This window comes from Peromyscus eremicus, chromosome 8a (genome assembly GCF_949786415.1).
Source record: "Peromyscus eremicus chromosome 8a, PerEre_H2_v1, whole genome shotgun sequence".
Classification (NCBI taxonomy): Eukaryota; Metazoa; Chordata; class Mammalia; order Rodentia; family Cricetidae; genus Peromyscus; species Peromyscus eremicus.
Window position 1 is genome coordinate 85,337,518 of NC_081423.1, and position 27,518 is coordinate 85,365,035.

At 54.4% G+C, this 27,518-nt stretch overlaps 2 protein-coding genes across 3 annotated transcripts in view; one reads left to right on the forward strand and one right to left on the reverse strand.

Annotated features, from left to right (window-relative positions):
• Nmt1 (N-myristoyltransferase 1) overlaps positions 1–4,488 on the forward strand; it is a 52,939-nt gene extending 48,451 nt beyond the window's left edge. Inside the window, exons 12-13 of the mRNA XM_059270732.1 lie at positions 270–407; positions 1,333–4,488. Coding sequence (XP_059126715.1) covers positions 270–407; positions 1,333–1,353 — 159 coding nt within the window. The 3' untranslated portion in view covers positions 1,354–4,488. The remainder of the gene's footprint in view (positions 1–269; positions 408–1,332) is intronic.
• Positions 4,489–5,990: 1,502 nt separating this feature from the next.
• Positions 5,991–27,511, reverse strand: Plcd3 (phospholipase C delta 3). Of its 2 annotated transcripts, none has more exons than XM_059271913.1 (15): positions 27,242–27,511; positions 16,372–16,533; positions 16,051–16,279; positions 15,560–15,689; positions 13,975–14,203; positions 13,456–13,657; positions 13,187–13,331; positions 12,393–12,545; positions 10,630–10,776; positions 10,351–10,501; positions 9,493–9,609; positions 7,272–7,438; positions 6,893–7,028; positions 6,671–6,820; positions 5,991–6,585 (listed from the first exon to the last, which is right to left on the reverse strand). In XM_059271913.1, exons 1-15 carry the CDS (start codon positions 27,390–27,392, stop codon positions 6,497–6,499), a joined length of 2,358 nt encoding a protein of 785 aa, XP_059127896.1. In that variant the 5' UTR covers positions 27,393–27,511; the 3' UTR covers positions 5,991–6,496. The 2 variants fall into 2 exon arrangements, with proteins under 2 accessions (XP_059127896.1, XP_059127897.1); XM_059271914.1 differs by lacking the exon at positions 27,242–27,511 and adding an exon at positions 23,735–23,839.
• Between the last annotated feature and the right edge of the window lie 7 nt (positions 27,512–27,518).

Below are 27,518 nucleotides of genomic sequence, written 5' to 3' on the forward strand. Positions count from 1 at the left end.
AGCGGACTTCTCGGGGAGGAACAGGCCCCAGTTTTGATCCACTCAGAGGGACACTGAGGAGAGCCTGGGCTGTGGGTGGCCTGAGGTTGGCCTGGGGACAGTCCTGGGAAGTACATCTGGAGACCTCAGCGCTAACTGGAGTTGGCTAACCAGGTTGTAGCTGGAGCCTCTGAAGGAAATGCCCTATGGCTGGCTACCCGTAGGACAGGGGGAAGGTGGGGAGCAGCCTCCTGCCCTCACCTGTTGTCACTTCTCCTGCTGTCCTGCAGAAAGGGTTCGACGTGTTCAACGCACTGGATCTCATGGAGAACAAAACGTTCCTGGAGAAGCTCAAGTTCGGCATTGGTGACGGCAACCTGCAGTATTACCTGTACAACTGGAAGTGCCCTAGCATGGGGGCCGAGAAGGTATGTGTTGGACGCAGCGGCTGAGCTGCCAGGCAGGGAGCTGACGGCTCCAGCTGCAGCAGCACATCACTATTGCATCAATCTGGGCCTCAGCAGTTGGTGCTCAGGCCTTGAAAAGTCGGTTCCATCTGATGGCCAGACCAGCAGGTGAGCATGGACAGGCCAGGAGCTTCTATGCTGTTTGTTCACTAGTCCTGGAGCTAGAACTCACAGCCTCACATATGCTAGGGCACTGTGTACCTTGAGGTTTGGTTTTTTTTTTTTAATTAGTATTTAATTTAATTTGAGACACTATGCAGCCTAGAACTTGCTGTGTAGGCCAAGACGGCCTGGAACTCACAGGTCAAAGAGATCTACCTGCCTCTGCCTCTCAAGTGTTGGGATTGAAGGTATGCCACTATACTTTGTTCTTTTTTGGATACAGAGCTCACTAAGTTGCTCAGGCTGGCCTTAAACTCACTCTGTAGCCCAAGCAGACTTTGATTCTCCTGCCTCCTGTTCCCGAGGAGCTGGAATTACAGACCTGCACCGTGAGGCCCACGGTTTTGAGGAACTCATGAGTTGAGCTACTGTGGTTAGCCATTGGGATCTGTCTTTCCTGTCCTGGGCTACCAGTCTCGTCTCAGTGTGGCCCTTTCTTGCCCCTTCGTCCCCCACCTCCTTGGGGCAGCCAGGCATGGGCAGTCAGTGTTTACAGCACGCTGGCCATGAACTGGGGGCTTTGGCAGTGTTCAGCTTTCCTTTAAGCGTCTGATAGAAGTATGCTATCAGAGAAGGCTGGGTACAGAGCCTGCGTATGGCGTCTGCTCTCCCACAGCACACAATTTTCCTCTGAGCTCAATGGGCCTGAACCACAGGACTGGGGAGGCAGGAAAGTCCTGGACATTGTCAACTCAACGTGCCCTTTCCCCGTTGGCTCTCCTAGGTTGGGTTGGTGTTACAGTAACCAGTTGCCAGTGAGATTCTGGATAAAGCCACTGAGAATTCAAACCAGGAAACGGAACCCCACCACTTGTTGGTCCAACTTTCACAAATGTGAGATCTCTGGCAAACAGAACAGAACTGAACCGGCTTTACCAAACCGCCAGCGAACTTGACAATTCTATTGCAATGGCGAAGGCTGCGTGATGTCACCTTTGGCCATGTTTCTGGTCTCCCTGTTTTCATTGAGTAACATCCTCGTGCAGCCGTGATCAAGGGAATGTAACTGCTGAACCTAGCTCGTGATTGGCATATTATGGAGTTAACGGGTGAATAATAAAAGTATATATATTATATATATATAAATATTTTAAATATCTTTCATGTTCCAAATGTACAAGGATGTTTGGTCTCTAATGAGAAAGAAGCTGAATCTAGTCATTCTTCAAAATTAGAGCCCAGGGACAGTGGCAGACAGACATGTATTGGCACAGTTATTGTTTCTTCAGAAGCAGGTGGCTGTTCTCGGGGAGCAGGAGAAAGGGGATCCTGGGAGCTTCGCCCAGTTCCCCTTGGAATTGGCTGCCCGACTGGCTTTGAACAAGGTGGGAAGGCGGAGGACTGCCAGCTGAGGGGAGAGCTCGGGTCTCCAGGGTGGCAGGACAAGCTGGGGCGGGGCTGGCCCTGGGCAGAGGCCACTGCTGCATTCTGAGACTAGGAAGTTGGTGACAATCATGGAAACAGTTCATTAACCAAGTCCCTCTTCCAGCTCCTGGGCCTTCTCCCACAGGGGATGATCCCACCAAGTGGTTTCAAAGGCTTTTGAGCCTGCTGGTGCCAACTCTGCAGGCGTGTGTTCCTCGTGAGACTGCCTTCACTGCCTAGGATGGTTGGCTACTTGAAAGGCACCTTGGACCTCCTTATAATATATATCTGGGATCTTGTGGAGACCGTATCAGTGCAAGCTCTGTTGAAGTCATCTTAGTGCATAGAGGGAGTATCCCAGGGAGGCTGAGTAGGGGTGGCGTGGTGATGGATGCCCAGGCCCTTCAGCCCCAGCCCCTGCCTGTGCCTTGCAGCCCATCAGCCATCTCCTTGTGTGGTCCTCTCTCTGTCTCCTTTCCAGGATGTGCAGCCCACAGTGGCAGCCACAAACAGTAACTGGAGACGATCCGGACTGGGCAGTACTGCCACTGTCCGGTGATCACCGGTGCTGTCGTGTGGAGTTTTGTGGTGGTAGTGATGGTTATTGATGCTGCCAGTTTCTCCAGAAGTAATCAAGCCCCTGATCACATGGCTGCCCATGTGGGCATTCTTCAGTGCGTTCAGCCAAGTGACCAGGAGGATTGGGCTGTACTGTCAGAAAGCCGCATCCAGCTTCCTTGTAACTTGTGCTCTAGGAGAAAGCCCCAAATGATACGTAGTGGGGAATTTCCTTGCTCTTTCACCTCTTGGCATCTTGGGGGTGGGGGAAGCTTGTAGGGAAAGAAGCCTTAGCCACGAGCCAGGCTCAGCCTTGGCCCCTGATCTGAAGCTGTTCTGCGGGCAAGCAGGGATTTGTATCAGGCTGTGGCTTCTGCAGATGCTAATGCTGCATCTCCTCAGCTGAAGGCAGTTGTGTGCTTGGGATGCTGCCTGCTTTGTAGACTGCTGCTGGAGGCAGAGCCTTGCTGTGCGGGATTCTCATCAGAGGCTTCTGGGGACCCTCCTCCTTCAGTGTCCTGTGCTGCGAACTGCATGTGCCAGCGAAGGTGGCTGACTTGTGACTCCAAGACACTCAGACCAAAGAAGCTGCTGCTGTTCTTGGCCAAACATGCACTGAGTTCTACAGACAGGAGGAGTCAGAGGCGGGGCTCACCCTCGGCCTCACAGTCAGTCAGCAGACACACACGTGTCTGTCCTAAGTGCCCAAGTGGGCTCGCCCTGCCCATACTCTTAGAGAATGAAGTGCTCAAGTCTTTCCTACTTGGGCGGCCCTGGAATGTAGAAAGGCCTCTTGTCTTCATCTTGATCAGTTGGGGGCTAGCTCTCAGCTCAGATTGCCTCTGAGATTTGGGATACACAAATCTCTGGAGTGAGCTTTGGTTTCATTGACCCTGGTCATGGAACAAAACAGCGAGTCCCAGGGGGCTGCCCTGGAAGAAACAGATCTGCTGGCAACAACTACTCTGTCCCCAAAACCAGGTGGCTTGCTCAGTCCGCTTCTGCTGCTGCCTCATGATGGGCACCCTGCCCAGCTCTGCAGGGCTTGGCTCAGGGCTTGTTTTTAAGTCTTGTTTTTATCCAAACCGTCCTGGTGTCTTCATTCAGCCCTCATGGGAATAGGGGCCAAAGAGCACCATCACGGGTTCAAAGCTACTCCACAGTCTTGGGAGTGTGGCAGCCCTGTGACTGGCTTGAACCAAACGAGAAGGGCCCTGGGCCCTCCCAGCTGACCTGTCAGTCAGCCACTGTTGGAATGCCTCTGTGGGCCTGGCCCCAGTCCTCTGCTATGTCTGAAGACCTTCCCTCCCTGCCTTTGGATTGACTCTCGATGCTACCACAGACTCCAGTCTGTAGGGAGTGAGCTGGGTAGGAAGGTCTTAACCCTGGATTGAGGCCTACATGGGGCTCGCTTTCCCACTCGTGCCTGTGTCTGAAGATGTTGGCATCTGAAGGTTGACTCCCACCAAGCTCTGCAAATACTCAGTTTCATGGAAACCTTCAGGCCTTGCCCTTCTCTGTCATTTGTTCCCCTTACGTGCTGGCACTCTGAAGCAGGTGTCTTTGTGGTATTGAATTCTGTCTCCAGAGATGACCAGCATTAAACCAACCTGGGGACCCGAAGGCCCTGAATGGTTTTCGCGAGCTTTCTACAGCGCAAGAGAACTAGTGTCTTGGGGCTTGGTCTGCCTGCCCTAGAACCAGAGGATACTATTGTCCTGCTGCAAAGCGAAGGCAGGGCTACAGACGACTAACTGCCCCTGAGGAGATTCACCACGGTTTCCTTGAATTCCACTCAAAACATAGACTGGGGCCAGGGAGAGGGCTTCACTTTTTTGTTCTGGCTTTTCTGGGCTGTACTGGGGGTGTCATTGCCAGGGTAGGGGCAGAGATACCAAGTGCATTGTTCCATTCAGTACATCTCACTGGTTTCTAATAAAGGAAGCAGCTCAACGGACTGGTCTCTCCTGGTGTTCCTCTGTTTGGCAGCAGGTGGCAGTGGAGCAGGGCCTGGGTTAGGGCGAGGTGACAGGAAAGCCCTCTCCCCAAGGCTACCAACACCAGGCCAGCCTTCCAAGACCTCTTCCGGAGCTCAGGGCTTTCTCCCCAGCCTTTCCCATCTACCACAGGAGCTGGCACTGATGTACCCTGCATCAGAAGAGCAGCTACCTCACAAGGCTAAGCAAGAACTTCGTCACCAAGCTATACGCAGTCTCCAGTGTGTGCACGTGCATGCATGTGCACGTGTGAGCGTGCATGTGAGGTATGGTGGAGGCACTCCTGCCACAGGGTCCCTGTTCTTCCTTCCACGTTTACTCGGGTTCTAGGGATTGGACTCAGGTCAGCTGTTTTGCAGCACGCACCTCACCTGCCGATCCATCTCCCTGGCCCTCGCTTTACCTTTTATTTGAGACAGTCTCAGTAGGTTTCCAGGGCTGGCCCTGAACTTGTCCTGCTTCAGCCTCCCAAGTAGTTGGGATTAAAGGCCTGTCCCACCAGGCTCAGCTGAGGAATGCTGCTGTACTGTGGGACTCCAGGGACTCAGTCCTGAGGCAAAACCTCTTCTGGGAGCTCCAGCTCCCCCTAGGGGTGCTTTTTTAACACGACAGGTTGCCAGGCCCTGTAACCTGTGTTTATCTCTCACTGTTCTCTTACTGTGGAAATGACCCCTCCCGACCCCTGGCCCTTTCCAATCCCCCATAGCTAGCACATCCCAACTGGACTTGGCTTCACTGTGTCCCAGCCAGGGCTTGTGGTCTGCCTGCATTGCCCATCCCCCCTAGGCTGCTCCAGATCCTGATGGTTTTTTTTTTCAAACACACAAGTTCATCCATCCAGGGCTTGTGGTCTGCCTGCATTGCCCATCCCCCCTAGGCTGCTCCAGATCCTGATGGTTTTTTTTTTCAAACACACAAGTTCATCCATCAGAGAAGCAAGGCCCTCCATAGGAACAGAAAGCAGGGGGAAGCCAGCACTTCCTGGCTTGAGTCTTGGGGGTGGCAGGAAGGGTGCCCTAGCCTCAGGCTTTGGTTTCTATAGGGCTTGGAGCCAGTGCGAGGCCAGTCTACCCCACCCCCACCTTATCCATGGCTAATACTGTTGCCTGGTGGAATCTAAAATACCGCAGCCTAACAGTCCCATTAAGGCTCCTTCCTGGCAGGGTGGAGCCCATGATTTTCTCAGTGTCCCGGTGACAGGCAGTACCCTGCTGCTCTTCAGGTATTCATCTGCTCTAGGGCTGCCTGTCATTGGAATGTGCCCTGCTGGGCTTGCTCCCTCCCCACTTAAGGAGGAGGGACCTTATGACTTAGTACTGGCAGCCGCTTTAAGCCAAGGGCCTTGGCACCTCCTGTAGCCACCGCTGGCTGTCTTGGACAGAGCCCAGATCCCGCTGGGAGAAGAGGCCCCAGCAGCCTTCACTCTGGAGTGCCCCTCTCCTCACGGGCCTGGGGAACAAAGTGAGAAGGTACTTCCTTTATTTTTAAAAATAGTTACTCTTCTGCCCTCTCCAGGGCTCTTCTGTGACACGTGTTACGAACCCACTGCCCGGTTTCCCCTCCGGGGTTCATCTGCTCCCTGCCTGCCTGAGACCAGGAAAGCTGAAGGAAAGGAGGCCCTTGGGTCCCACTCATGTCCCGAAAGGAGGCGATGTGCGCTGCTGTGCTCTTTTCAGGGAAGGAGGCTAAGATGGCCTCGCCGGAGGGCAGAGGGACAAGTGTCCTTCCCCTCAGTTGGCTGAAGACCAGGGTAGCTAGAATTACCTCAAGGCCCCCGGGGTTGGAAGCTCCTCAAGTCCAGTGGGTCACTGGATGAGACGCTGATCGTGGTCCTATCTCTCACTGAGGGACTAAACAGCTCTCAGCACCCAGGTATGCCAGCACCTGGTGACCAGGGCGGGTGGCATGTGAGGGGCTCTGTGCCATGATACCAGCCCCCACTGATCCTAGGGTAAGTCAGGGAGACCCTCAAGAGTTCTCAATGCAGATGTGAACAAAGAGTGTGGCTGGGGACAGCGAGGCTCCATCCTTGGAAAGCAGGTGGATGTGGCGGTACCCTGTGGGGAAGGCAGTCAGAGGCTGGAGCCCCCCCCCCCCCCCCCCCGCCGTCCCCGCCGTCCCCTCCTCCCTCCCACCACCTACCTTGCTTCAGGCTGTTGAGAGGCAGTGTAAACTGGCCCACAAAGTCATTGGGGGAGGTGGAGTCATAGTCCTCCACCACGAACCTGACCAGCACCAGCTCTGGGACCCGGAGTTGGAACTGCAGAGTCTGCTTCCAGCAGGGGTTGAAGCCTAGGGCACAGGTGTGGTAGTTAGGGTCCACTGGCCCCAGGGGCTGCCCGCCCTCCCAACCAGCTTACTCACCATTGTTGAGCACGTAGTCAGTCTCCTTGTGGGCACAGTCTGCGGGCACCCCATGGATCTCCACGCGCACTAGAGGATCCACAATGGAACTGGGCTTCTCTGCATTCAGCTTGGGCAGCTGTTGAGCTGTGAGCACCTAGAGGAGGGAAGAAGGGCACATTCTGCCTGGCCCCCAGTGGGGCCCATACCCACCCTTGCCCCTCTGGAACTCTAAGCCCTTGTCCTCACACTTACATCGTCTCTCCTGTACAAATGCAGACACATGGGCTGCCTCATGCCAGGCCCGTTCCTGGCCTCCCTTGTCCCTTCTTCCCCTCAGACTGGGGCCTCCCCCGAGCTAGCCTTAACCTGAGGTGGAGGTGTGGACCAAGCTGCTGACCTGGACTGTTAGAGTAGTTCTGGGGGGTCCTGGGCACTCAGGGTCAAAGGTGGTGTCCAGTTGCCTCAGGTAAGCAGGTTTCAGAACATAGCCACACTGCCCATTGATGAGGAAGCGCCCTGTGTTGAGGTCCATCTCGTAGCCAGGAGTCTGAAAGTTCAGAGCCACTGTGGAGTAGAGGAGATGGTGGGACAGAGGAAGCTTAGTGACGCTCTTCTCAGTGCAGATTCAGGAACAACCAGGCTGGCCAGAAGGTCCAGTGTCCAACCCTCTAGTTACTAATGCTCTGTCCCTGGCGGGACCCACTGACGAGGAACCATGCATTCACCTTCACCTTCCTGCACTTCTTTATTTTTTCTTACTTACTTACTTACTTACTTACTTACTTACTTACTTACTTACTTATTTATTTATTTATTTATTTATTTATTTATTTATTTATTTATTTATGTTTTTCCGAGAGAGGGTTTCTCTGTGTAGCTTTGCGCCTTTCCTGGAACTCACTTGGTAGCCCAGGCTGGACTCGAACTCACGGAGATCCGCCTAGCTCTGCCTCCCGAGTGCTGGGATTAAAGGCGTGCACCACCACCGCCCGGCCTTCCTTTCTGCACTTCTTTAAGGGTAGTAAAGTGGGGTTGAGGTGGGGTGTGCTGGCAAAGCCTCCTGGGTCAGAGCCCAGGCCTGAAAAAACCTGAGGTTTGAGGTCACCACACACACCTCCAAAGAGAACATGACCTTCTCCCAGAGCCCATCTTTCTCAGTATTGACTTAGCAGAACTGTCGTGTGTGTGTGTGTGTGTGTGTGTGTGTGTGTGTGTGTGTGCGCATGTGTTAAGGGCACACAGAAATAAAGGGTTTGAATTCCTTTCTTGATAGTTTTGGGTTTTTTTTTAATACAGTCTCACAACATAACCTAGGTTAGCCTAAATGACCTCTGTAACCAAGCTGGCCTTGAATTCATAATTTTCTTGCCTCAGCTGCCTGAGTGCTGGGATTATAGGTATGAGCCACCACATCCGGCTCGCTTTTGTATTTCTACCCTCCTAAAGATGTAATTTGTGGGAGCTGAGGAGATGGCTCAGGGAATTAAGGGCTTCCTCTATAAGCATGAGGCCCTGAGATTGGATCCCCAGAACCCACATAAGGCCACGAATAGCAGTGTGTATGTCTGAACTCAGTGTTGTGTGGGCAGAGGCAGGTGGATTCTGGGGGGCTCTCATAACCAGTCTAGCTGAAAGGGCAAACTCTAGGTATAGTGAAAGGCCTTGTCTGAAAAACTAGAGTGGGGGAGGCTAGAGAGATGCCTTAGCCTAGGGCAGAGGACCTGAGTTCGGTTCCCAGAACCCATATGGTGTCTCTCCAGTTCCAGAGGACTTGATGACCTCTCTGGCCTCCACAGGCATGTATGTGATGGAGATGCTTACATGTGAACACTCATACACATAAAAATCTTAGAGAGAGAGAGAGAGAGAGAGAGAGAGAGAGAGAGAGAGAGAGAGAGAGAGAGCGCTATACAGATACCCAATGCTGACCTCTAGCCTACATGCATGCACACACGTGAACAAGAGCACACATTCATGCACACATGGGAACATATAAAAATGAGTAAGTTTCTTTTAGGTATGTTGAGACTCCTGTAACCCAGCCTGGCCTCAGACACACTGAGTAGCCAAGGGCCAAGGACGACCATGAACTACGTACGGCCTCTCCTGTCTTCTACTTCCCAAGTACTAGGATCACGGGCCTGTACCTCACACAGAAATGTAACCTTTGGCTAGGCATTGTGGTACACGCCTTTAATCTCAGCACCCAGGAGGCAGGGGCAGGTGGATCTCTGTGAAGCCAGTCTGGGCTCCAGGACAGTCAGAGACCTTGTCTCAAAAAAAGGAAAAGGTAAGAAAAATGTAACTTGCTGAGTTTGGTGTGTATACCTTTAATCCCAGCCCTGCGGCGGCCAGTCAGAGCTGTATGGTGAGACCTTGTCTCAAAAAATGAAATGTAACTCACTTTCACATTGCCAAAAACAAAGGAACCTGCATTTCAGACAGACCTTTAAACACCAATGCATTTCCCGCCTTCTAGAAAACTGTGTGGCTACTCATGGCTGAAGTGCCCAGACTCCCCTGTTCACAGCCCCGCCCAGACTCCCCTGTTCACAGCCCCGCCCAGACTCCCCAGTCCATAGCCCCGCCCAGACTCCCCAGTCCATAGCCCTGCTCACCCAACTGACAGCCTGCGTTCCACATCTCTTGGGGGTTATAGTTGGCCGAGTTCATCCGCAGCCCCATTGGGTACACTCTGGTCAGCTGCTGAGTGTTGTGCCTGACAAAGCTGTTCCCTAGGGCAGAGTTGGGACCCGGATTGTGACAGAACCCAGGCTTCTGTGCCTGGCCCAGTTCCAGGGCCTATAGCCACCCCCCTTCACCCCAGCTCCTCCCTCTCTTCTGACCTAGGGTGAAAAGGGACAGAAGAGGTTGCTAAGGACCAGAGAGAGGCAGGGACACCTGGCAGCCACACAGCTTGACGCTTGCATTACCAATGCCCACACTCCTGACTCCCTACACTGAACGCCTAGGCTGCCAGTCCATGTCACTCACCCTGCCCACGCCCCCAACCGTGCCTTGGGTTCCTAGAATTCTTGCCATGGTCACGCCTCTGGGCCTTCGTCTAACCTGTTCCTCCTATTTAGGGTCCTTTCCCCTTCTGCTTCCTCCTTCCTCCACAGTGACAAGTGACAAGTCTTCTCAGGCATGGTGTGCTCCAGGAAGCCTCCCTGATCTCATACCTCCAGGCTCTGCCAGCCCCTGCCACTAGCCTGACTGGTGAGCCAATGTCTTGACCACCACTAGGTGGTGAGTATGGTGACGGCAGCCCCAAGCCTCTCCTGTTGTGGCTTCTCCACCACACTTAACCTGGAGCCATCATTATCTTAGCAGTCTTTCCCTGGCCCTTAGGTGTCCTTAGGTCCCCTTAAAGCCCCCGTCAATCTTCAGAACAACGTCAGGATCCCCATCCAGCCCCCAGAGCCTGCAGGGTTCCATGCCTTCCTGTCCACAGATACCCAGTGTCTGGTTCCTACCTGCCTCCCGGGTAAACTTCCTGGCCTTGCGCTCACCGAGGGAGCCAACCTGGCAAGGCTGAGGTGGGCGAGGCCTGGGGTTCAGGGTCCGCAGGCGGCTGGCACAGCAATAAACAGCCAGTGCTGAGAGGTCCGGGGAGATCTGCTTGGCCTGGGAAACCAGCCTCGGTGGGGATCACCTGGTTCAAGGCCCTGCTCCCACCTCCCTTGCCTTCCCAGCCTTCCCTGCCCTCAGCCCTGCAGTGGGACCCAGGCTGCTGCCCCAGGTGGCACACTCACTCGCCGCCTCTGCTCTGCAGCCTCCCAAGCCTCATCTGTCTCCTGTTCCTCCTCCTCGTCATCTTCCCTGTCTGACAGCATTCGGCCATCCTCATTCCGAGCGGCTGGCAGCTTCTTCCCTTTTACCAAGACCCGGCCCTTCAGCTGCTGGAGAGGCCAAGGTAGAGGACCAGTGAAGCCCCGGGGGCAGCCCCGACAGTCACCCACCACCGAGAGAGTGGCTGCTGGACAAGGGAGCAGGTGAGAAACAGGAGGGATGCTTCTAACAGGAAAAGGTGATCCCACCACAAGGCCATTGAGGGAAGGTGGCCAAAAAGGTGTCATTTGTCAGAATGCCACACAGCAGCCCTGACACTGCTCAAGGCAGCTTGGGATCTAAGGGAAGGAGCACTCTTCCAGAAAGATCTTTTTGTTTGTTTGCTTTGCTTTGTTTTTGTTTTTTTCTTTTGAGACAGCGTTTCTCTGTGTAGCCCTGGCTGTCCTGGAACCCCCTCTGTAGACCAGGCTGGCCTAGAAGTCACAGAGATCCGCCTGCCTCTGCCTCCCAAGTGCTGAGATTAAAGGCGTGCACCACCACCATCCAGTCCAGAAAGACCTTTCATAGAAGGAATGACTGCAGTATATATAATCACGCTACCCTCTTGTGTAAGTTTTTTGTTTGTTTTTGAAACAGTCTTATGTAGCTTAAGCTGGCCTAAAATTCACTATGTAGCCAAAGATAACTCTGACTCCCTGATCCTCCTGCCTCCACCTCCTGTGTGCTGAGATTATAGGCCTGTGTCACTATTCCTCATTTTTTTTAGCCTCCATCTCTTGATCCTTCTGTCTCCGTAAAGACATGTCCCAGACAACGTGCTGATGTCACATTCATGGCCAGCTTGGACTAAAGAATACCAGCTGGGGATACAGCTCAGTTGTTAGAGTCCTCGTCTGTCATGCAGGAAGCCCTGGCTTCTCCCTCAGCACTATATAAACACACTCTTGTAACCCCAGCTCTGAGATAGAGGCAAGAGGATCAGAAGTTCAAGATCATCCTTGGCTACATAAAGAGTTGGAGGCCGGGGTTGGGGACTTAGCTCAGTGGTAGAGCGCAAGGCCCTGGGATCGGTCCTCAGCTGGGGTTGGGGGTGGGGGAGAGTTGGAGGCCAACCTGGCTTCTATGAGATCCTGGTTCAACAATAAAACAACCAAACAAATAAATGAGAACATCTTTGTGTATACACAAAAACTGGAAGATGGTTACTTCTAATGAAACGGAGAGGGGTAAGTGTGAGAAGCAAGCCTCCACGGCCCTCCTTTCTTGTCAGTACTAGGGACTGAACCCAGGACCTCATGCACACTGGGTAATTGCTGAATTGCTGAGCCTCACAGTCCTAGCCCTACTTATCTGCAGTCCTAAGCGGGTGGCATCTGGCAAGAGCAGATGGCTAGAAAGGGAGGTCTAGGGGGAAGAAAAGTCAACTCAGGCCATGCAGGTGGAAGTGGCTGGGCCTACAGGTACCCTGTGAGAAGAGACACAGGCCAGGCCAGGCAGAGCAAGACACAGAAGGCCCAGTAAGAGGATGGGCTGGGTCCAGTCAGGGACAAGGAACAGAGGGTAGCCAGAAGGACAGCCGGGTGGCAGATGTCAGCTCAGCCAAGCAGGAAAAGGTCCTGGCAGAAAGAAGTGAGGGGTCCTGAACCAGAGGAGCAGCATGAGTGAGCCAGGGGTGGAACCCCATCAGACCAACCCACCTCCCAAGCTGCGGGTCTGGGAGCATCACCTCGGGAGACGGCAGCTCCTCGGGGTTCTGGGAATCCAAGGCCTGTGTCACCAACATGTCTCCCAGGATGCTTCGAAGGTGGTGGGCCATGACAGCCTGTTGTTCCAGCCCACAGTGGTTCTCAAGGGATAGGATAACAGGATATGGGGACAACTGTCGGGGGCGGGGGTCAGGGAAGACAGGCAACAGTTCAGAATCACCCTCTGCTGGTCCCTGTCCTACAGTGTCCAACTCTTTCATGACAGGCAGGCAAAGGCAGGGCTGTGGAAAACCCACCCTAAGGGGCCAAGTCTGTAAGACATGGGACATACTGGCACCAAGATATGTGTGGCAGGGCCAGCGGTCAGATCTGGGGTCTCTGGGAAAGAATGGAGTGTATGGGGACTGAGGGCAGCTTCACCAATGGCATCTTTATAAATGTTCATTCAGGGTTAGTGGCATGGACCATGCCAGTGGTGTTGCAGAGGCCGTCATTTGAGGTTGTGTACCCTAATGGTTGCAAAGCGTTTGCAGGTCCACTGCTGAACCTGAGCTGTGCTCTTAGAAGTCATGGCTCAGTTGTCCTCCCCTAAGCCCCAAGGTTTTCTTTGGGAAACTTGGTGATGTCCATACATTTGTTAGCTGCGAGGATGGGAGGAGGGAGCACTCAATTCAGCTTTATTTTACCCTCCAGGCCTGTTATTCCCACAGCACTTGGTGAATGAACAATGCTCTGGGAAGGGCATCTGGCTATGGGAGGGCTAAGGGATCACTAGGAAGGTCCCAGGGCTGGGCGTGAGGTCCCAGTGCCTTACCGTGAAAGCATGATCCCGCACGGCTTGGATCACATCTCGAAAGAGGATCTTGGAGGTGAGGGTGTGCCCGTGATAGATGATGGGTTCCCCTCCCTGACCCTCCCAGCAGTCAAGTTCCACACAGCGGCATCCCTGGGCAAAGGCCCTGCAATTGACAGACAGATGGATGGGCAGAGTGTGGGTATGCCACTGCCGCAGGGCCAGGGCGGTGGCAGGCTTGGCCAGGAAATGCAGAGCGGAGCCCCATGCTCTCACCCCCACCATGGTACCTAACATAGGCCTCAGTGCTGCTGGGCCCTCCGATCTGCGAGTCCGTCAGGTAGGTGTTGTGAGAGGAAGAGATGAAGTAGTGGGCAAGGGGCTGGCCCATGTCCTGGAACACACACGTGTGGGCCACGTTCAGGGCAGCCCCCTCAGGCGACAACAGATACATCATGAAGCCATCCAGCGTCATCAGCTCATGCTGCTTGGCTACAGGGAAGAGAAGGAGAGAGGGTGGGGCCACCCGGGGGCGGGGCCACCCGGGGGCGGGGCCACCCGGGGGCGGGGCCACATGCCCAGCTTCCAACAGCACCCGTGGCTCACTTAGCTTAGTCAGAACAGCTAGGCTGCTGATGGACGGCATGCACCATGCCATCTAATCTTCCACAGAACCCCGAGGGGCAGACGTATTACAATGCCATTTTTACAAGTAGAGGTGCGGAGCCTGGAAGAGGAGAGGGGGCCTGCCTGGGACAGGCAGTGACAGCAGAGCTGCCTGGGATCGAGGCTGAATTGTGCTCCCTTACCTGTCTCATTGAGCTCATAGGTCTGGATAAGCTGCTGGGCACAGGCCAAGGTGGCACTGTCCTCTCCCTGGTCTTGCAGGAACTCCAGCAGCTCAGAGGCGCTCAGCACATGGTCCTCACCCGAGTACCGGTGGAAGATGGCCTCCAGTTCGGGGCGTTTCAGCAGCCTCCGCAGGAATGCCTCAATCTCAGCCCCCTCCAGACGCTCGTTGTTGGAATGGTCACACTCCTGGGGAATGGGGAGGTGGGGCTCAGAGGCGGGGACACTCTTGGGAACCTGGCCCTAACTGACACACTCCATGAGCTTAACAGCTGGAAAAGCAGCAACCCCTACTTCCCAAGACTCCAGGTCCTTAAGCCCACACCCCTGAGTGAACTCTAGGGATATAGAGTCTTGGGGTTCACACCTGTCCATGTGCACCATGACCTACCCCAAGGATCAAGATCAGGATTTGGAAGAAAAATGGCAGCCTTGGGAGGCAGGACTGGTGCCCCAGGACCCCACCCCAGGTCCTTACTGTCCTCCTAAGACACCTAGTCAGTGAGCAGAAGTGAAGGAACGGTTCTCGGAGCAGCCAGGTGGTTCCCTTGTCTTTGCGGGGCACAGGCTGGTCACACTCAGCATCCACACATGTCTCTGCCATGCCACCCAGTCAATGTACAGATGTAGTCACCTGTGCACCCCAGCGCTCCCACACAGGCACAAGAGGGGGAGGGGAGGGCCCTGCACTGTGGAGACTCAGGTGTGTTTGCCTGCGCTCCCATGTGCAAGCCACACAGTCACGTGTACAAGTGGTGCCCTGCAGCCTGAGAGATAAGAGAACGACTCTGCTGCTCACTCTGGGGGGCTCTGGAGGTGGCACCGTACTCCGAGCTCTGCCTAGAGGTGCCACATATAAAGTTCTGGTCCTCTGGCTTCAGGGACTGGGAAAGGCTTTTTATGTGTTTGAAGATAGGGTCATACTTTGTAGCCTTCACTGGCCTGTGTAGATAAGACTGTGTAGATAAGACTGACCTCAAACTCACAGAGATCTGCCTGCCTCTGCCTCCCGTACTAGGATTAAAAGTGCGCACCACCTGGCTGGAAAAGCCTAATTAACTAGGCTCAGGGGTTGTCTTTTCTTTCTGTAGGGAGAGGTGGCTCCCTCCCTACAAAAAAAAAAAAAAAAAAAAAAAAAAAAAAGCTCGAGAGGTACGTGAGTCTGATGGTGTTTATCAGAAATATCAGAAAACCCAGCTATTCCAGAAGCTGAGACAGGAGGATCACAAGTTCAAGACCAGCCTGAGCTACATAGTGAGATCCTGTCTAAAAACAACCACAAAAAACCTGGACAGAGCCAGGTAGCGGTGGCACACGCCTTTAATCCCAGCACTTGGGAGGCAGAGCCAGGCAGATCTCTGTGAGTTCGAGGCCAGCTTGGTCTACAAAGCGAGATCCAGGATAGGCACCAAAACTACACTGAGAAACCCTGTTTAGAAAAAAAAAAAACAAACAAACAAACAACAGCAACAACAACAACAAAAAAACCTGGATAGAGTTAATGTTTCAAATGCTGGAAGGGGGCGGGGCAGGCGCTGAGTTCACCTTGAAGAGGCGGTAGGCATACATGTCATTCATGTCCACGTTGACCATCCTGAGCAGACTCTTGATCTCCTTGAAGCTCATCTTACTGTCCTGGTCAGAGTCGGCCCGGTGCAGGTAGGAATGGATCCAGGTGTGTGTGCTCAGGAAACACCAGCGATAGACTAGGCCCCTTGCCCAGCATTAATGGGTGATCAGTACCTGGTCCGGGGTCCCCAGAATTAGGGACTGTACTTCCCTGTGTGTATGTGTGTGTGGAGGGGGTTCCAAGGGCACAAGGGCAACGTCTTCACGGGGCCCATTTTCCCAGTGAGGAGGTCCTTACTGTTTCATCCCTGGAGCGGGGATGGTGCCTTTCCCCACTAAGGGCTCAGGCCAGGCCTGGGTGAGGCTCCATCCGCATTCCAGAGCACCGGGAACTGTCTTCGCTGGTGCTCCTTAGGCCAGGAGCTCTCCTAGGACAGGCCCTCCCTCCTCCCAGCCCGGCAGGATATTGGTCTAGCCGCTCCCGCTGGCTCATGGCATCCAGGCGCGCCCGCAGCTTGGCCAGGCCTCGCACCCAGCGCTGCGCCTCCTCCGCGGTGGGCGCCGCCAGGTCCAGGTTCTTGCGGCGGCCCTTGAAGGCGATGGTGAGGCAGCGCGCAGGCGCGTAGGCGCCCCCGAAGCGCCGCAAGCCCTCGGACTGGTGGCCCTCCCGGACAGCCTCGATGTGCTGCACGAAGACTATGATCGAGGCAGGGTCAGATGTGTCGGCCACGGCGCCTGCCCGCCCGCTGTCCCCACCGCCCTGCCCCGCGCCACCCCTGACCACTCACAGATGTGCTGCGAAGGCGCGTGCGGGAAGCGCCGCTGGAACCACACGCTCAGGCCGTCCTCCTGCAGCCGGTACAGCCGCTCCTTGTGCCACGTGCGTGAGCGGATCTTGAGGAGCCGGGAGCCCCGCAGCATGGCTTGGACATCCTCATCCTCCGTCAGGCCTGCGGGGAAATCTGGGGCGTTTGGGCCTGGCCCTGCAAGGTAGCATCCCTGTCCAGCAGTCCCTTGCACTGCCCCCCAGCTGGTGGAGGATGGGGGGAAATGGGAAGCTCTGCCCCTGCACCCTCTCATTGTAACAAGCCGCATCACCACCGTCACCTGCTTGAAGCTTTGCATCCCCAAACACCTCTTCCAGGCTGGCCAGTAGGAGGTTTCCGTAGTTCCCAAGCTTGGGTCTCTCTGAAGATTACCCTTTTTTCCCAGCCACCTCCACCGAAAGTTCAAGGGCTGGTGAAATGGCTCAGTGTATAAAGATGTTTGCCCTGCAAGCCTAGCAGCCCGAGTTCTATCCCTGAGTCCTTCCTACATGGTGGAAGTAGAGGACTGACTCCAGCCAATTGTCTTCTGAGTACGCCTGCGCCCGCATAGCTCGCTCGCTCTCTCTCTCTCTCTCTCTCTCTCTCTCTCTCTCTCTCTCTCTCTCTCTCTCTCACACACACACACACACACACACACACACACACACGCGCGCGCGCGCGCACACACACACACAACTTTAAAAAATGTTAAAGCCTCAAAGCTCGGAATTGACCACCAACACCCTTTCCCTTGATGTGAAGCTTGCAGCCATCAGGAAGTCGTCCCACTACTATCTAGCCCAAATCTTGCTGCAACCCAATCTCCTTGCCTCTACCTTCCCAAAGTCACTGGACCTCCAGAGCATCAGGTCAAGGACTCCAGGAGTCCTGTGTGGCTGATCTCCAGTCTCCTGGGCCACTGCATTGCAGGGCCCTTCTTTCTCTTCCTGTTTCCTCAGGCACCCTGGGTAGCGGGAGGTTAAGAGGAGAGGAGAATTTACATTCACGGCACTGTGGAATAAAGTTCCTACCTTGTCACCTCCCTGTTACATGACCCTGGTGGCACTAACCTGAGACTGCTCTAAGCCTATGTTCTCCAGGAGAAAAATGGAGACTTGTGAATGCCTGATGCACAATCCAACACTCCCGGGTTACTATAGCCTGCCCACCTCTGCCCTGCAGGGTCCAACACTCCCGGGTTACTATAGCCTGCCCACCCCGGCCCTGCAGGGTCCAACACTCCCGGGTTACTATAGCCTGCCCACCCCTGCCCTGCAGGGTTCAGCCCATGCCAGCCCAAAGCCTGGAGCCTGTGCTGAGACATCTCCACAAGGGAAGACACCAAAGGTCACCAGCTGGGACAGTAGGAGAAGAGGGACAGGGCTCTTTAGAGAGCCCACGCCCTTCAGCTGGAGGGGACAGCCAGGAGTGGAGGAAGGCCCAGAGTTTCCGGAGGCCAGGAATCTGGGTCTGGATGGGAAGCGACCACATTTTTTAATGTTGGCAACTAAATCAAATTGAAAAAGCAAAAAACTAAAACCACTGTGAGGCAAACAGTGTGCCTCCCTCCTCCCTCCTTTTTCTTTTATTTCTTTCTTTTATTTGTTTTGTTTTTTTGAGACAGGGTTTCTCTGTGTAGCCTTGGCTGTTCTAGAACTTGCTGTGTAGACCAGGCTGGCCTCGAACTCGCAGAGATCCGCCTGCCTCTGCCTCTCAGGATTAAGGGCGTGCGCCATCACACGTAATTTCATCTTATTTAGGTGTATGTGTATGTGTGTGCACAGGTGAGTAGAGGTGCTGGAGGGGTCCAGAAGAGGACATTGGTCCCCTGGAGCTGGAAGTACAGTTAAGCCACCTTACACAGTCACTGGGACTTGAACTTGAGTCCTTTGTGAAAGCAGTCATGCTCTCAACCACCTCTCTAGCTGCCACATCTCTGCGCTAGTTCTGTCTTCTTGGAGACAGGGTCTCCTCTGTAGTCCAGGCTGCCTTGAATTTCACTAGGTAGCCCACGATGGCCTCAAATTATGTCAATCCTCCTGCCTCAGCTTCTGGAGTGCTGGCATTGCAGGGGTGAGCTACATGACCCAAACCTTATGTCCTAGGACTCCAAGGCTCCTGCTTGCCCAGCTCTGACCTGAGTCTGCCCCCCTCCCCCCACGCCCCGCCCCACTGACTTTGTAGTGAAGGTCCTCTCCTGCTTTTCTTCCTCTTGTAGCTGATTTCAAGGACAAGCTCAGCTACCACCTCCTCCAGGAAGCCTTCCTGATTTGCCTTCACATTGGAGAGTTCTCCCTCCCTGAACACCAAAGGCACTTTTTCCTTTTTAAAAAGTTGAGCATGGTGGTTCACACCTTAGCATTCAGGAGGCCAAGGCGAAAAGAATGCTTTGAGTTCAAGCCCTGCTTGTGTTACAGAGCGAGTTCTAGGCTGGCCTGAGCTATATAGAATGAGATTCTCTTCTGAAAATAAATAAAAGGGCGGGGCGGTGGTGGAGCACACCTTTAATCCCAGCACTGGGGGGGGGGGGCAGAGGCAGGCAGATCTCTGTGAGTTCAAGGCCAGCCTGGTCTACAGAATGAGATCCAGGACAGTCACTAAAACTATACAGAGAAACCCTGTCTTGAAAAAACAAAATCAATAAATTAATTAATTAATTAATTAATAAAAGGAGCTAGAGAGACGACGACTCGGTGGTGAAGAGCACTTACTGATTCCCCGGAAGACTCAGTTTGGTTTCCAGCACCCACTTAGGGCAGTCCTGGGCTCATAACTCCAGCTCCAAAGGGACTGAGGTATTTGTGTCATGAACACACACTCACACACACATAATTAATAAATAAAGTAAATCTTAGAAACAAACAAGGAGCAGGCATGGTGGCCCGTGCCTTTAATCTCAACACCCAGGAGGCAGAAGCAGGCCAATCTCTGTGAGTCTGAGGCCCTGTCTGGTCTATTTGTCAAATTCCAAGCCATCTGCACCCACAAAGTGAGACCCCGTTTTAAAAAAAAAAAGAGGAAGAGGAATGAAAAAAAAATAAAAATAAAAAAGGTGTGTCCCAAACCTCTAAACCCCAAATCCCCAAATCCCAACACTTGGGGCGCGAGGCAGGAGGAATGTGAGTTCCAACCAACCAAACAAAAACCCAACAAGGGCGGGAGATGGTTCAGCTGTAAAAACACTTTCCGCACAAGCATGAGGAACTGAGTTCCAATTCCCAGAACCCACATGGAAGCTGGACATGGCCCCGCGGGCCCGTAATCTCAGTGCCCTGGGAGGTGGAGAGAGATCGCTCGGCTTGTTGGCCACCAGCCAGGCTCCAGGTCCTGAGAGATAACCTGTCTCAAAGAGATAAGGCAAAGAGTGATAGAGGACACACAACCCTCCCCTCTGGCCTTTGTGTGTGTGTGTGTGTGTGTGTGTGCGCGCGCGTGCGAGCGCGTGTGCACACACACCATCACCACCACCACTCAGGAGACTTTAATAGACCCAAGGGTAGAATGAACTCTTATCTCCCAGAGCCTGGCTCCAACTAATATTTATGGAAAGACTCCAAAGCAGATGGACGGGCTAAGTGCTTTGAATTCTCCGCAGCCCTGCTCTAGCTTTCCTGAGTTCAGAGCCGACACCTTGGGGTCTGGGTTCTCAGCGCTGTATATCGAATTCTCCTGGAGCCAGAGATGCCCATTCAGCGGGCATGGCCTGGCACTTGGGCATCTGCCTTTTAAAATTGCACTTTAGGGCTTTCTGGCAGAGGGCGTGATCATACGTGCAAAAGTGCTTACGCATGTGCCGGTGTGTGTGCACAGGCTAAGCAGCCAGCCCCACAGGTCTTCCTGGCTCTGCCTCCTCGGTGCTGGGATTTAGAGGTGTGCCACCACACCTACCTTTCTTTGTGGGTTTCGGAGACTGAACTCAGGGCCTCACGCTTACGAGGCAAGCACTTTATTGATCCAGCCCCCAAATTTACCTTACAGATCGAGGGTGAGCATGACTGAAAATCAGGTTCTCAGGGACAGGAGGGGTAACCTGCCCTCCTTAGGGGTCGGCGGTTTCCCAGGAGCCTCTCAAGGCCTTCAGTCACAGTCCCCTTTCGTGCCCCAGGTCAGGACAGGGGCTAGTGCCCTGTTTCCGTACAGCTAGGCCAAGGGATCCCCAGACTCACCCCCTCCCCTGCCCCTCCTATCATATTCACCCAGGCACTCGGAATTATCTGATCCAGAGAAAGAACAAAGTGAGTGTGGGGCATGCAGGGGGGCCAGTGGTGCCACCAGGCCTGGGACCAAAGCTAGCCGGGCTCACCCTTCCTTCACCCCCTCAGCCTGGAAAGGTTCCTCAGCTGAGGTCACCTCCCCTGGCTGGGCCAGTCCTGCAGATGCCAAGCCTGTAGGGGGTGGGGAGGGGGCTGGTGAATGACTAAGCCCGGAAATGGAGGGTGAGTCACAGTGGACCTGCTTTGTCCTCAGCCTTCTGCAAACAGACCACTGAGGTTGAGCCTGGCAGTCCTAAAGCCTGCTGGTCCCCACGAGCAGGTTTCCATGGTGACAGCCCCTCCCTCCTGTCCTTACCCCCAGATCTCTAGGGTCTGTTGGGAGGGAGAGGTACCGCCAGGCTACCCACCCAAGTGGCATTGGCCTCTGACCACACTTGCCCCTCAACCACACACCCATAGAAAAGTCAACCAGAGCCAGGTGTGGTGGCTCACTCCAGAAACCTCAGCACTCGAGGATTAGGCAGGAGGAGTGCCGAGGTGGAGGCCAGCCTGGGCTACAGACTGAGACCCTGTCTTAGCCAAAAAGACCCTCTCCCAACCAAAAAAAAAAAAAAAAAAAGACAAAGTCAAACAGAATACAGAGTGAGGGGTTCATAACCAAGCTGGGCCAAGGGCTGGGTCCCAGGTGAGTACTCCTCAGCCATGAGCAGAGAGGGAGAGAGGGTTTTGGGGTATCAGCGGGGTCAACAAAGGTCAGGGGCAAGGCCAGCAGGAGGCCCAGACCCAGGGCAGCGATGGGTGCCTCTCCACCCAACCACCCGGAAACATTCGTAAGCCCAACCAGGCCCGGCCCCACAGGTGGCTCATCCACAGCAAGCTCGGCAGGTGCACAGGCCTCCCACATCCTACTGTGTCTGTGGGTTTTCTACCTGACCCTGGGCTAGGGCTGCAGCCTCTCTCCACTGTGTGGGAGGGGCAGCAGTCATGATATCACAGCAGGAAAAAACGAGGGTGGAGAGCCAGAGGTGGAAAGAACCCAAGAGTTCGTCGGAGATGAACGGAGAAGCAGAGATGGATGAGATACAAGGGAAGGCCAAGCTTTCAGGAGGCTGAAGCAGGGTTTACCAAGAGTTCAAGGACTAACCTGGGCTACACAGCGAGACAATCGCTAAAATAACAACATCAACCAAAACAACAATAAAAGTGAAATCTGTTACACCTGACACACACCATACCAAAGGAGCTGGGTCCCCGAGTGACACAGACCTTATGACTGAACTCATTCGAGACATACAGAACCCGCAGACACACAGAAAGCAGATCACAGGAAGGAGAAATGGGAAGTGACCGCCTAATGGTTACACAATGTCTCTGTGCGGCTAGAGAAAGCCTTAAACAGGTGACGACGACGACGGCCCTGGACGGCCTCAAACTCGCAGCAATCCTCCTGTGTCAGCCTTTACCAGTTGTAACTGCAGGCGCGTGCTACCCCTGGCTAGGCTGTGTGTTAAGCAGCTGAATTATACTGAACATGAATTATTCTCTCGAGCTGCCGAGGCCGGGTCACACAGCGGCTAACCAGGTGGTGGAGGTGGACTGCGCTGGGGGCTGGGGGGAGTCTAAGTCCAAAAGGGCGGCCGTGGAAGAAGGAGCAAGAGACGTTCGGCACTCTGGCTGCTCAGTAAATGAGGGAACAGAGACAGGCTCTGTGAAAGTGACTGGGAGCCCAGGGGGAAGAGGCGCCAGGTTCCAGGGGCTCTACCCTCCTCAGGCCTATGGTGGCCATCTTTGTCCCTCTCCAAGCCAGGACTGAGTTGCCTCAGGCCCAGGGCAGCATTGTCATCTGGGACTCAGACACTGTCCCTGAGCCTGATGCTGGGCTCTTCCAAAGGGTTCATCCAGACAGTGGTGAGGAAAGGGGAAACATGCATACCTACCTGTATATCCACCTGGACCAGGGCCATTGGGGGCGGGGGGGTGGGGGTCTATGCAATTCTGTCTGGGCAGCCAAGGTGCGAGGCAGGAGACTGCCTCCCACCAGCTAGACAGGGCTCCCAGGTCCTATGACAGACAGGGCACTGAAGCTCAGAGAGGCCAATGGTGAACAGTGGACCACCAAGGCAGGGGCTGGGTAGTGGGCAGAGGCCGGTGGAGGCTGGTGCAGACAGGCTGTAAGGTTGTGAGCGTTTAACAGAGGGTGTGTGCAGAGTAGGGTGTGAATATAATGGGGGAGGATGTGTACTTGTGTGTTTGTCTAGACCCGTGGGTGGGGTGGGAGGAAGGTGGGTCCGCCTGGGGACGAAAGCAGTGTGTGTGTGTGTGTGTGTGTGTGTGTGTGTGTGTGTGTGTGTGTACTACTGCACTGTCAGTCAGGAAGTGCACACGGGGCTCTGATAGGAATGTGAGACATGCAAGAACAGGGCAGCCAACTGCTCCTGCCAAAGTGTGTGAGAGGGGAGTGGGAGGCAGCTGCATTTCCATGAAGTGCTGGACTTTTCCACACAAAAGACACACAACACAACAGCCGTGTTTCCAGTGACCTTCCTACCCTAGTCCCTTAGCCAGCCCCATTGTCCCAGGTACCAAGGATGTCCCCTGTTCCAGCTGACCATCACACGGAGGCCAGTGTTATTCCATAACATCCCTGGGAAAAATCAAGAAAAGCAGGAAGTGTAGGCAGGGCTTCCCCAGAGGCCTGTGGGCCAGGGAGTTGAGGGTGTGGTACCTTCTGGGCTTGGCTGGGCCAGAACAGGCATGAATGGGGTCAAGGGATGAGGAGGTGGGGAAGCTATAAAGCTGCCCTGCCCTCCCGGCCACCCAGTCCAGGTGCTTGCTACTTCTAAGGTCTCTGGAAGCCCCCTTCCTGCCATCAGGCCAGCCCAACTCACCCTGCAGGGAACATCCTGGACAGGCCATTGGGAAAGCCCCCTCACCCAGGAGTGCTTGTCAGAGTGAGCAAGCAGGGAGGGTGTGAACAAGATCGTGCCTACTCAGCTCTCTGTACACTGAGAGGATTAGGGGTCTGGGCGGAGCATGAACACACAGGCGCTGACAGGCTGGGGAGAGTGGGGTTGCTGAAGAAAAAATGGAGGCAATCCTTTACGTGTGAATTTAAGATAAACAACAAATACCTTTTTAGTGTAAGCACGTCCCATGGGGCGGAGGATGCAGTTCAGTGCCTGTCCAGCATGCTCAAGGCCCTAGGTGCCATCCTCAGCACCAGACCAAGAAAAAGTTATACATAACCATGGATTTATAATTTACATACACATTCTAGAGGTAGACAGATACACCTCTATGTCCAAAATTATTCATTGTCCACCCAGTGTTCAAATTAAGCATCGAGCAGTGGTGGCGCACACCTTTAATCCCAGCACTCGGGAGGCAGAGGCAGGCGGGTCTCTGCGAGTTTGAGGGCAGCCTGGGCTACAGAGCGAGATCCAGGACAGACAAGACTATACAGAAAAACAAAACAACAACAACAACAAAACCACCCGAAACCAAACCAAATCAAAACAATTTAGCATCCTGTATTTCATTGGCAACCCTGGGAGGCCATCTCTGAGGAAAAGCAGGCCCTTCCCAGACGGACATCTCTTTCATCTCTGTGGTTAGAGCCCAGTCTCTGGACCATACTGCCTGGGTTCGAATCTCTCCATCCCTTTTAGCTTTTGTTTCTTGAGACAAAGTCTCGATACACAGCCCTTTCTGGTCTGGGACTCAGTATGTACACCAGGCTGGCCTCTCTGTCTCTCCAGGGCTGGGATTCCAGGCATGGGTCGCCACAGCTGGCTTACTTCTAGCCTTGACCCCTCTCCGAGCTTGCTATCTCATGGTAAAATGAAGCTCATGGCACTGTCTGTCTCATGGGCCTGTGGACGCTAAGTGAGATGATACACAGAGCACATGGCATGATGATCTGGAGGTGTCAGTCCTCATTAATTATGATAATAAAGTGTGTCATTCGAACCTTGACTGTGGGTGGCAGGCAGCCAGGGTTTCTTAATGTCTGCCTGGCAAGGGGCTTGACCCCTCCATCTCCTGTCTCTCTGTCACTGAGGAGGACACATTCTCCAGGAATGACTGAGAAATAAGCAGGATGAAGTCTGAGGCAAGCTCAGTGGACAGTAATGTTCAGGCCCAGCCCAGCACTGCAAATGGCTCCCACTCAGTCTCTCTCCTCCCCTGCGCTTGGCCTAGTTCCCTACGGTGGCTCCACAGGCCTTTTCCTCCCTCGGGTCCCTTAAGATACTCCCTGCTCCAGTTCCTTGACTTGAAATAAGATCTGTTTTCTCTTAGCCTGATCGGGGGTGATGGGGGTCATCTTGGGAGGGGCGGATGGGGATGGAAGTTACCTTGGTGACAGGCCTAGGCTTTAGCCATTCTGGGGACCATAGGGCTGGGCCCTAGGCCCACTGGGTTTGTTTCTGCCTTATCCCTGGGCTCCAGCATGGAGGTCAGCATTGCTCGGGGGAAGTGACATTCCCTACACACTGGAATTCCTTTCTCTACGGTCACTCAGCAATCACTCAGCAGGACAGCACCAGCCAGTGGCAGTAGGAAGGGCAGAGATGACATTCTGATATGTACATAGTTCCACGATGAACTAGCCAGAGCTCCCATGCAGCCATGCTCAGCTGACTCCTGCCCAGCTGGGCTCTCCTGTAATTACGTGTCTGCAAGTCTCTTCCTAGCATACTATGTGCCTCTGGGGCAAGCCTCGGTCACCCTTCTTTGTGGCCTCAGCCCCTGGCCTAGCACTGTGGCCATTGATGGGGCTCGGCAAATGGACACAGGAGCAAAGGACAGCTGGTGTGTGATAGCTTCGTCTCTGTCTCCAGCCACATCCATATCCCCTAGGGGCCAATGGCTCAGGCTGCTTCTCCTGAGAGCTCTGTCCTGCCTTGGTGGCAGGTCACCTCACACGGCCAACCCCTAACCGTGAGGTCACAGAATAGTGCCACCTCTAGCCAGAGACTCCTGATTTCATAGTAAGGAGTCATCCCAGTCATATTGGTGGCTTTGGATCCTCCTCCCCATGCCACTGCCGCCTGAGTCCCAATACCCCTTTCCAATCTACTCCTCTGCCTCCTTCCAATCAGTCCTGCTTTCATCCCCGTTTGGACCACCCTACTGTCCATCCACTCCTCTAACTCAGTTACCGTTCCTGCCAGTGGCCTTTCTGGGACCCTTACTGCCATCTAAACAAAGCGAGGGACCCCAAGGGGTCCTTCTGCCTCTCTCCCATCCACACGAGCATCCTTTAAGTTCTGGGGTTCAGTGGGGTCCCCCTGTTTTCCCAGCATTGTGATCTACTCCCCCTTCCTCAAGGCCCATCTCCTGACCCCTTCACTTTGTCATTTAGCTCTCTGAGCGCAGGACTGTGTCTAGCTTGTTCGCTGTTGGGTCCATAAATACTGACCTCTTGAATGACTTCATGGAGGGCAGGGTAAAGACCTGCCTTAGGCATAGTGCTCAGAGCGGCTTCCCATACATTCAGGTGGAATGAGGAAGAGGAGGGGACAGCTGTGAAGGGAAGCCCAGGCTGGCATTTGGGACCCCCGAATTCTGTCTTGAGGTTGGCGGCTCCAACAAAGCTCTTCAGTTGCCAGCACTTTACAGTTTATAAAGCGCTTTCCCTTATGCCCCTTGTTCAAGCCCCCTGAGTCCCATCTTGCCCTGACTGTGAGTGTCAGTTGTGATGGTACACAGTCTGAGTGCCCTAGACAAAATTCTTTGATGTCTGAGTCAGTTTCCTCCTCCATGAAATGGGGATTAGGCCACCTACCTCAGGAGGGTGAATCTGACACACCTGCAGACTACCACAGTATTGAGCTGACTCTGGGACTCCTTGAGAACTAATGACTTCACTCACTTCTGGAACCTGGACTGTCTCAAACCATCCCCCAGTCATGCCAGGACTTTGTGGCTGCTCCTGGCAGAGAGGACCTGAGGGTTACAGGGCCGGCTTGGGAGTCTGGAGTCTTCCTGAGGCCATCTGTAAACGGCTCCTCAGGGTCAAGAACAGCAGGTGCTGTGAGATGCCCGTAGACCTCAGGGAGCACTAGAGAGGGAGGTGAGTGCATTCCAAGTTTTTAATGTATGTATTCTTTTTTTGAGACAGGGGTCTCATATCCCAAGTTGGGATATATGTATTAATTACTGTGAATGGAGAATGACCTTGAACTTCTGATCCACTTACCCCCACCTCTCCAGTGCTGGGGGATTACCAACAGTAAGTTGATGAGCTGTTAGGAATGTGATACTGGGGAATCGAACCTACAACTAGGCAAGCACTCTACCATTTGAGCTACATCCCCAAACTAACTCCAAGATTTTATCTCTCCATTCTCTCGCTCCTGCGACCCTATCCCTGCCCCTAGCCCCAACTCTCACTTCAGCACGGCCCGGCGGGCGCCTCCTGGTGAGACTGTAAGGGTATCCAGGCCTTCTGGCACAGCCTGGGGCTATGGTGACCCCAGGTGTGACCCCCAACTGGAACAGTGCTGATGCTCCAGGTCAGGTCCTCCCTAGCGCCACGCACCCTGGGAAGCCAGTTGGCCTGTACACCCGCTCCTTCCAGGTTGCCCCTAGAGACAGTTCGTGCCCACCCGGACCCATCCTTGAGTGTCACTGACCCATCTTCTTCAGGGCCCGCAGCCCAGGCCTCTTGGTGCCGCTGTCCGGTGACGCGGGCGAGGGCGGGAGCGCGAGGGGCGTTGCGACCTGGGCGGCCACCCGGGGTTCCTCGGAAGAGCGACGGCTCCTTCTCCAGCTGCCGCACAGCATGGTCCAAGGGGGGTCCGGAGCTGGCCCGGGATCTGTGCGCGAGGATGGGGCAAACCGGCACACGGCTCGCGCCCAGCCCGCGCCCGGTGCGCGGTCCCGAGCAAAGAAACTTAGCGGCGCCGTGAG

Excerpts from the sequence above, each read along its gene's own strand:
- Plcd3 (XM_059271913.1), bottom strand. The coding sequence starts at position 27,392 with ATGCTGTGCGGCAGCTGGAGAAGGAGCCGTCGCTCTTCCGAGGAACCC. Across the intron at positions 13,332-13,455 it reads AGCACTGAGGCCTATGTTAG|GGCCTTTGCCCAGGGATGCC; the intron begins GTACCATGGTGG and ends TGTCAATTGCAG. Across the intron at positions 12,546-13,186 it reads TGCGGGATCATGCTTTCACG|TTGTCCCCATATCCTGTTAT; the intron begins GTAAGGCACTGG and ends CGCCCCCGACAG.